The sequence below is a fragment of the Chiloscyllium plagiosum genome, chromosome 3, assembly GCF_004010195.1.
Source record: "Chiloscyllium plagiosum isolate BGI_BamShark_2017 chromosome 3, ASM401019v2, whole genome shotgun sequence".
Classification (NCBI taxonomy): Eukaryota; Metazoa; Chordata; class Chondrichthyes; order Orectolobiformes; family Hemiscylliidae; genus Chiloscyllium; species Chiloscyllium plagiosum.
The window spans coordinates 133324809-133334470 of record NC_057712.1 but is presented as its reverse complement, the minus strand read 5'-3'; the positions used below and the strand labels follow the sequence as shown (position 1 = coordinate 133334470).

General features: G+C 49.2%; 1 protein-coding gene across 1 annotated transcript in view; it reads left to right on the top strand.

Annotated features, from left to right (window-relative positions):
• Positions 1-9662, top strand: part of LOC122540182 (dynein axonemal heavy chain 8-like) — a 1320893-nt gene that overhangs the window by 836679 nt on the left and 474552 nt on the right. Inside the window, exon 45 of the mRNA XM_043675532.1 lies at positions 8288-8475. Within this exon, the coding sequence (XP_043531467.1) occupies positions 8288-8475 (188 nt within the window). The remainder of the gene's footprint in view (positions 1-8287; positions 8476-9662) is intronic.

The window sequence follows — 9662 nt, the reverse complement described above, 5'->3', positions numbered from 1 at the left end:
CCCGCCCTTCATTTCCAGTGAGCTCCTTCTTCCCCACCTCAACACCTTGGGGGAGATCCGGTCGGGTGTCCAATTGCTCCTGCTTGGTCTTAAGGACCCTGCCCTCTGACACATGAACACCTGGCGTCGGAAGGAGTATATTTGCCTGTCCTTGGAAGAGGTCACCGAGGGCTCTTTCACCCTCCTCCACGAGGGCGTGGCCTACCGCGCCTTCTGGATGGCGTACGGGGGTGGGGTTGCCGGGGTTTGAGGCCAGTTGGTGGCGCCGGACCAGCCCCCATCCTCGGTGGGGGAGGGGTTGGTAACTGAGGGCAACCTCCCAGAGGAGGGTTCGGGATCGGTGGCGGACACCGGGGACGACGCGGACTCTGTCTGCAGTGACATTTTCGAGTCCCAGGTGGGGGGAACCTGGGACTCAAATGTCACTGCAGAGTCCACATCGTCCCTGGTGTCCGCCACCGATCTCCCCCTCAAGGAACTCCAGGAATTTGTTGAGGAAACTGAGTCGCCAGGATCGAGCCCAACTGGCGCTCGACCGGTGGAGCTCCTTTGAAAGAGTTTACTGGTCGGCCCACACTGCTCGCCTGGGCTCGACGTGAATGAGCGAAAGCGAGTCAGGAACTTCCTAGGGGCACTCCTGTTAAGGGTGAGGGACTTCTGTGCCCCTCCCCTGTCCTCCCAGTAAATGTATATATCGGTTTTTAACTGTACTGGTGGTGGTTGCACAACGCTTCCGACATGGAGACAACTATAGCCAGCCTCAACATCAACAGCAGCAGGGAGTCACAGCGCAGATTCCAGACCCTCTCGGTCCTTCGGGACTGGAGGTATGTGGTGTGCTTCCTGCAAGAAACCCACACTACCCCGGGAGACGAAGCCACCTGGCTCCTGGAGTGGCGAGGTAGGGGTCTACATGAGTCACCTCACCCGCAGATCTGGCAGGATGGCTATCTTGTTGGCCCCGCATTTTCAGCCGGAGATCTTGGGGGTCAGGGAGCCCGTGCCAGGCCACTTGCTTCACCTGATGATTCGGCTGGGGGGCACGGTGCTTCACTTGGTGAACGTCTACGCTCCCCTGGCCGGGCAGAGGCAAGCGAGCTTCTTCGGAGAAGTGTCCGCTCATCTTGCCTCCAGTGCGTTGTCCTCGGGGGAGATTTTAACTGCGTCCTCGAGAGCAGAGACCACGGAGGTGCCCACACTGGCTGGGCATCGGGGAGGAGGTTGGGGGACTTGGTCAGGTCCTTCGACCTGGTGGACGTCTGGCTGAATCTTCATCCCGACTCCATCGCCTTCACCTTCGTGAGGCCTGGGGTCGGAGCGTCCAGAATCGACCGCCTGTGCGTTTCGCGGGTGTACGCCTCCTGTTTTCCGAAGGCCTCCACGCGGCAGGTGTCGTGCACGGACCATCACCTGGTGTGGGCAGAACTCCTTCCATTTGGCACCAGGCTTGGCTCCGCGTAATGGCACTTTAACAACCTGCTGCTGGAGGACGAGCTGTTCTGGGACTCGTTTCGTCGTTTCTGGGCTGGCTGGAGAAGGAAGCGGGGTAGCTTCCCTCTGAGGCTATGGTGGGACGTGGGCAAGGCTCATGTCCGCGTCTTCTGTCAGGACTATGCGAGGGGGTCGACGAAGAGGCGGAAATCCAGGATCGGGGAGTTGGAGTGGGAGATGCTCGACCTGGAGTCACGCCTCGGTCAGCCTGACGCGGACCCGGCCCTGCACAGGGCGTACAAAGAGAAGAAGGCCGCGCTCCGGGACCTGCAGCTCGTCTGGGCTCGGGGCGCGTACGTGAGGTCGCGGATCCAACTCCTCCAGGACCTGGACCGCGGCACCCCCCCTTCTACTCGCTGGAAAAACGGCGTGGCACCCGTCATCAGCTCCTTGTGCTGCTGGCCGACGACGGGTCCCTCTTCTTGGATCTGGAGGGTATCAGGGCCCACGTCCGAAACTATTACACGGCTCTGTTCTCTCCGGATCCGTCCAGCGAGGATGCTCAGTTCTGTGGGAGGACCTGCCGCAGCTCGGCCTGGAGGATGCAGGAAGGCTCGACGCTCCTGTCACTTTAGAGGAGCCGACCGGCTCTCGAGGAGCAAGTCCCCGGGGCTGGATGGGCTGACTGGAGTTCTTCAGGGCGTTCTGGGACGTCCTGTGGAGCGACTACGCACAGGTCCTGGGGGAGTGTCTAAATGTCGGAGAGCTGCCCCTTTCTTGGCGCAGGACGGTCATCGTCCTGCTGCCAAAGAAGGGGGACCTTCGTTCTTTGAAGAACTGGCGTCCGGTCTCCCTCCTCAGCACGGACTACAAAATCTTCGCCAGGCTGTTGTCTTCTCGCCTGGCCTCCATGCTGGCCCACATGATTCACCCGGACCAGTCCTACACGGTCCCGGGCCGGAGGATACACGACAACGTCCACCTGGTCCGGCACCTGATCCATATCTGTCGACGGGCTGGTCTGCCGAGCGCCTTCCTGTCTCTCGACCAGGAGAAGGCGTTCGACAGGGACGATTACGAGTACCTGCTCGGGACTCTGTGGGCATTCGGGTTCGGGATGCAGTTCGTCGACCGGATCTGACTTTTGTACACAGCAGAGTGTCTGATTAAAGTTAATGGGTCCCTGACGACGCCCCTTCGCTGCAGGAGAGGAGTGCGTCATGGCTGCCCCCTCTCCGACCAGCTGTATTCCCTGTGTGGAGCCTTTCCTGCACCTCTTGCGGAGGAGGTTGTCGGGGCTGGTTCTGCGCGGCGCGGGCACGGGGGTGGTCCTCTCCGGCCTACGCCGAGGGACGTGCTCCTCACTTTCACCGATCCGGCTGACCTGGGGAGGATGCGAGAGTGTCAGGCCGTGTACTCGGCAGCGTCTTCCGCCAGGATCAACTGGGCCAAATGTTCCGGACTACTAGTCGGTCCGTGGTGGGTGGACTGTCTGCCGGAGGAGTTACGGCGGTTCAGCTGGAGTACTACCCATCTCCTCTACCTGGGGGTCTACCTCAGCCCGGCTGAGGTATCCTGGCCGGCCAACTGGCAGGAGCTGGAGGCCAAAGTCTACTAGTCGGTCCGTGGTGGGTGGACTGTCTGCCGGAGGAGTTACGGAGGTTCAGCTGGAGTACTACCGATCTCCTCTACCTGGGGGTCTACCTCAGCCTGGCAGAGGTATCCTGGCCGGCCAACTGGCAGGAGCTGGAGGCCAAAGTCTCAGCTCGCCTGGGCCGCTGGACAGGACTGCTCCGAGTGCTATCTTACAGGAGTCGAGTGCTGGTCATAAACCAGCTGGTGGCCGCCATGCTGTGGTACCCACTAGTCACTTTGGTCCCTCCGCCTGGCTTTGTCGCTGACATCCAGAGAACTTTGGTCGACTTCTTCTGGGACAAAAAGATGCACTGGGTTGCTGCGCAGGTCCTGAGTCTCCCTATTGAGGAGGGTGGTCAGTCGCTGGTGTGCGTCCGCACCATGTCGCGACATTCCACCTTCAGATCTTGCAGCAATACCTTTTACCTCGAGCCTCCTCCTAGGTGGTGTGCCCTGGAGACTGTATTTTTTTTTTTTTCCGCCAGGTGCGTAACCTCAACTACAACACGCAGCTCCTGTTCGTCGACCGTAACGGTTTGGAGGTCACCCTCAAGACGCTGCCTGTCTTTTACCAGGACCTGATCACTGTCTGGAACATGGTCGAATCACGTCGCACCTACCCTCCGGCAGGAGTAGCGGCTGTCCTCGGGGAGCCATTGCTCAGGAATCTGCACCTCTGTACTCGTGGGTTTGAATGGCTGTCAGAGGGGAGGGCCGTGACGGCGAGGGTGACCAGGGTCAGGGCCGTGCTGGGTGTCGGACATAGCGAGCAGGGCCGCGGTAGACGTCCTGTACGTGGCCACCGCCATCCAACGCCTTAAAATGGCGGTGCTCGGACCTGACGTAGTGCTCCAGTTGGAGGACGCTCAGGTGTGCGGTGGGATCCCATCCGCACTCACCCCAGCCTGGATGGAATTTCACATTGGCCCCAAGGTCCCGTACTTCCCGCGGGAGCCTGTGCCCCACAACCTGAGCCGCCTCCGGAATTTTAATTTTGTTCCCTTCCAGGGGGTAAAAAGGCGGGCCCTGTATAGACTGCTGTTGCACACCGTCTACCTCTTCTCCCTCATCCACTGTCTGGACATGCCTTGGCATGCCCATTTGCCACCGGGCGGTGGGGATCCCCAGTGGAGGGCTCTCTACGCGGGAGTCCTCCCCCTTTTCTCTCAGGGATCTGGGGTGGAGGGTGCTGCACGGTGGGCGCCACAGCGAGTGGAGTGCATTATTTTTCCCCCTCCAACTCTATTTTGATTTTAGTCCCTACCCTCCCCTTCACTGTTTTGATCACACAGCACTGCCCTTTTTGATGTGAAGGGCAGTGCTTGTCACTGGCCACCCCGGTGTTTTCCCAGCTTCCTGGTGGTGGGAATTGAATAAAGATTCGTGTACCTTGTGACCCCCACCCCACCACACCACACCGGCGACCTACTGTGTAGAGTTTCCACATTCTCCCCGTGTCTGCGTGTGTTTCCTCCGGGTGCTCCGGTTTCCTCCCACAGTCCAAAGATGTGCAGGTCAGGTGAATTGGCCATTCTAAATTGCCCGTAGTGTTAGGTAAGGGGTAAATGTATGGGTGGGTTGCGCTTCGGCGGGTCCGTGTGGACTTGTTGAGCCGAAGGGCCTGTTTCCACACTGTAAGTAATCTAATCTAATCTTTTTAAAAAAAAAAGAAAAATAATCAGGAGGTTAGAATCTCCACAGTAAAAGAGAAAGAAAACCACATTAAAAATGAGTATAAACAGGAAATTAGAATCTCCACAATTGAGAACTTACTCCAAGCTAGCTGGCCAGTGTACTGTGCACTGGAAAATAAAAGCTGAAAATGTGTTGCTGGAAAAGCGCAGCAGGTCAGGCAGCATCCAAGGAGCAGGAGAATCGACATTTCGTGCTGCCTGAAACGTGGATTCTCCTGTTCCTTGGATGTTGCCTGACCTGCGCTTTTCCAGCAACACATTTTCAGCTCTGGTCTCCAGCATCTGCAGTCCTCACCTTCTACTGGAAAATACAAGATGATTTGTTGATGGGACACTAAAGAAAAGTAGGTATATAACTAGGAGATTAGACTCACCTTAGTAAAGAAAGGGGAAAATAAAGGAAGTATTAGCAGAAGATTAAAGTCTCCTCAAAAAAAGAAAAAAATGAAAAAAAGAAAAATACAACCAAGACAAAAAAATCTCCTGTGTAAAAAAAAAAAACCCATGGGATTTGGTGTCTCCTAGGTTCAGTGGACTGACCATGAGCTGGCTGGCCACAGCCAGTGGACTGTAGGGAAATTTTTCTTGATCTGAGTCATTACCTTACTGTTTTATTTTTGTTTGGTTTCTTTGGGGAATAAAAGCATAAAGGATAAAAAATAAAATTCAGGAGATTAGAATCTCCTCAGTAAAACAAAGAAAAGAAAAAAAAAATAGAATCAGGAGATTTAGAATCTTTTTAATTCAGGAGACTGACTTTGAGCTGGCTGGCCACAGCCAGTGTATTGTGCACAAGTAAATAAAAGGTGACTTGATATCAGGCAATCATTGCAAGTCCCTTAGTGTCTACAGTTCTGTCAGTGTTATTTATGTTCCACAATTGAATATTCACAGCTTTCTGATATAGAGAATGTGAAGTTTCACAATTCTGAGTGACAACATTTCTCCTCACCTCCATCAAGAAGGTTTGTCCTTTATCTTTGGACTACATCCCATAGCTCAAATCTCTGGTAAGATTCTTAGAATCATAGATTTGTACAACACAGAAACAGGCCCTTCAGCCCAACTTGTCCATGACAACCTTGTTTCCTAAACTGAACGAGTCCTATTTCCCTGTGTTTGGCCCATATCCCTCTAAACCTTTCCTATCCATATACCTGTCCAAATATCTTTTGAAGTGTGTTGTACTGGTATCCACCTCTACCACTTCCTCTAGCAGCTCATTCCACATATACACTGCCCTCTGAGTGAAAATGTTGCCCCTCAGGTCTCTGCTATATCTTTCCCTTCTCACCTTAAACCTATTCCCTCTAATTTTGGACTCCCCCACCCCAAGGAAAAGACCTTCCTATTTACACTATCCATGCCTCTCATAATTTTATACACCTCTGTAAGGGCACCCTTCAGCCTCCTTTGCTCCAGGGATTATGCCAGAAACATTGATTCTCCTGTTCCCTGAATGCTGCCTGACCTGCTGCGCTTTTCCAGCAACACATTTTCAGCTCTGATCTCCAGCATCTGCAGACCTCACTTTCTCCTCAAAGAGTTAAATTAGGGCCAATCAAGGATAATAGTGGGAAGTTGTGTGTGGAGTCAGAGGAGATAGGGGAAGCACTAAATAAATATTTTTCGACAGTGTTCACTATAGAAAATGAAAATGTTGGCGAGGAAGGTACAGAGATACTTGCATCTAGACTAGAATAGATTGAGATTCACAAGGAAGAGGTATTAGAAATACTACAGAGTGTGAAAATAGACAAGTCCCCTGGGCCGGATGGGATCTATCCTAGGATCCTCTGGGAAGCAAGGGAAGAGATTGCCGAGCCTTTGGCATTGATCTTCAAATCATCATTGTCTACAGGAATAGTGCCTGAGGACTGGAGGATAGCAAATGTGGTTCCCTTGTTCAAAAAGGGTAGTAGAGACAACCCTGGTAATTACAGACCAGTGAGTCTCACTTCAGTTGTTGGTAAAGTGTTGGATAAGGTTATAAGAGATAGGATTTATAAACATCTAGAAAAGAATAATCTGATCAGGGACAGTTAGCACGGTTTTGTGAAGGGTAGGTCGTGCCTAACGAATCCTATTCAGTGTCCTTCTTCAGTGTCCACCATACCATTAATCTTGGTGTCATCCACAAACTTAATAACCATGCTTTCTATATTCTCATAAATCATTTATACAAATGACAAACAAAAGTGAACTCCGCACCGATCAAGAATTGTCTTGAAGAATGTAATATGGGAAGTTTTCGCACTGTGTCCTTTTTCAATTATATGCTATATTCTTTGATCACTACATTAAGAATTTTTAATCTTCTCATCTTACCTGATGTATATGCAGCCTCAGACGCAGTTGACCACACATCCATCTCATCTCCACTCCTTCCCGATGTGAGGACTATCTTTTTCTAGTTCCATTGTTATATATCCTGCCTTTTTATTTATGCTACCTCGGCTGAGGCAAAAGCATTTATAATGTTTCCTTCCTATTTACCCTTCAACTGAGGCCCTGACCTCTCCCATTGACAACCACAAAACTTGACACCATCCAGAGTAACACATTCCACTTGATGACAATATTTATATTAACATACACTCCCTCTACCACAAACTGTAGCAGCAGTGTGAACTATTTACAAGATGCACTGCAGACGTTTACCATGGTTTTGTCAACAGCATTTTCTAAGCCCTTGACCACTTCTATTGGGAAGGAAAAGGGCAGCAGATACTTGGAAATACCACCACCTGCAATTTTGCAATTTCCCCTCCAGGCCACTCACCATCCTGACTGGGAAATATTTCATTGTTTCTTCAATGTTATTGAGTCAAAATCCTGGAACTTCCAGCCTTACAACATTGTTATTGTTCTACCTACTCAAAATAGATTGCAGAATTTCAATGGGCAATAAATGCTAGTCCTGTCATTGATGCCCACACACTCTGAATGATTCAATCTTCTCCATTGCCAAAACCTTACATCCTCCAAAACTCTACTGCTTATGCCCAAATACATATTCAGTGCCATACATTCATTGCCTCTTTGGTTACTGACCTGGTTTAGTAAAGCTTGGTTTTAAAACTTTCCATGGCTCATCCTCTCCAATTGCTGAAGTTTCCCCCAATTTACAACCTTTCAAGTTTACTTCAATGATAAGCCTTCAGCAACACCATTTGTAACTCTATGTATGATTGCATTGGTCCTAAGCTTGGGAAAACTCTCTCTCAATCTTTTTATTTTTACCGCTCACTCCACAGAATTGTTTCTGAAAATTTATCATATTTTGTTGAATAATGTACTTGTGAAGCATCTTGAGGTATTTTACTAGATTGGTGGTGCTGTTTAAATGCAAGTTGCTGTTGTTTTTGTTGTGATCATTTCAAAATATTGTCAACAGCCAACTTGAAATGATCAGATGAAATGTCAACTAATTAAAAGTTATTGATGAGTAACTAGCTACAAAATGTCATTGACTAATTTTATTTTGCAATATCAAACAGTAGTAACCAGTGTTCTGTATTTTTCAGGTTTGGCACAGTCTGGTTCCTGGGGCTGCTTTGATGAATTTAATCGAATTGAGCTGCCAGTTTTATCTGTCGCAGCTCAACAGATTTATATTATTCTTATGGCAAGAAAAGAAAGAAAGAAACAATTTATCTTCACTGACGGAGATAACGTGTCATTGAATCCAGAGTTTGGTATTTTTATCACAATGGTAAGAAAGTGAATGGCAAGTTGAAATGCTGAAATATGCTTGAACGAGTTTGCTTGGTCTAAAGGGGGTAGATTTTGAAGTGAAGGCAGAATATGGTGTGAAATCTGAGCAGCATCTGTGAGAAGAGAAGCAGAGTTAATGTATCAAGTACAATATGATTCAAAATGACAAAGTAGATCTTGGATTTTCTGTTTAATATATTCACCACATAGGGATTGTATGTGGAATGTCATTGAAATAGATCAGGTATGATCTTGTTGAATGTTTGAGCACGCTGCCCAAAGCCTACTTCAGTTTCTCATTCATTTGCTTTTGTCAGTTTCATCATACTCAACCTCAAATAGTAAAGCAGTCTATACTGCATGCTCTGAGAGTTGGATAATATTTTGAACTGGATTTATAATTAACAAAGAACATGCAATGACAATCAATAATATTAGAAAGACTCGAGGGCAAGGAAAATGCCATTCAGTCCCTTAAGTTTGCTACATAATTCAATAAGATCATAGCTAATCTCACTCAATGTAAAGTCAAGATTGCATTTTCACATACCCTGATACCTTTTCATCCCTAGTTTTACAAGAAGGTATCTACCTCTGCCTTAAAATATTTAGGGACTCTGCTTGCACCACCTTTTCAGGAAGGTAGTTCCAAGGATACATAGCTTTCTGAGAGAAAAAAAAACATCTTGCTTGCTTTAAATGGTTCACACTTAGTTCTAGATTCACCCTTATGAGGAAATGTCTACCTTTCAGGGTGTGATATGCTTCAATCAAGTTACCTCTCACACTTCTAAACTCCAGTTAATACCAGCCTCATCTGCCCAGCCGTACCTCATAAAACACCCATTCCAGATATTAATCCAATAAAGCTTTTGAAACTGTCTCCAACATGTTCCCATCCATCCTTAAATTGGGAGCCAACATAGTGCACACGACTCCAGATACAGTTTTTGCCATCTTAAAATTTGGTACTCATACCTTCGATCCCTTGTTCGAAGTCATAGAGTTATAGAGACGTACAGCATGGAAACAGACCCTTCGATCCAATCTGTCCATGCCGACCAGATATCCCAACCCAATCTAGTCCCACCTGCCAGCACCCGGCCCATATCCCTCCAAACCCTTCCTATTCATATACCCATTCAAATGCCTCTTAAATGTTGCAATTGTACCAGCCTCCACCAC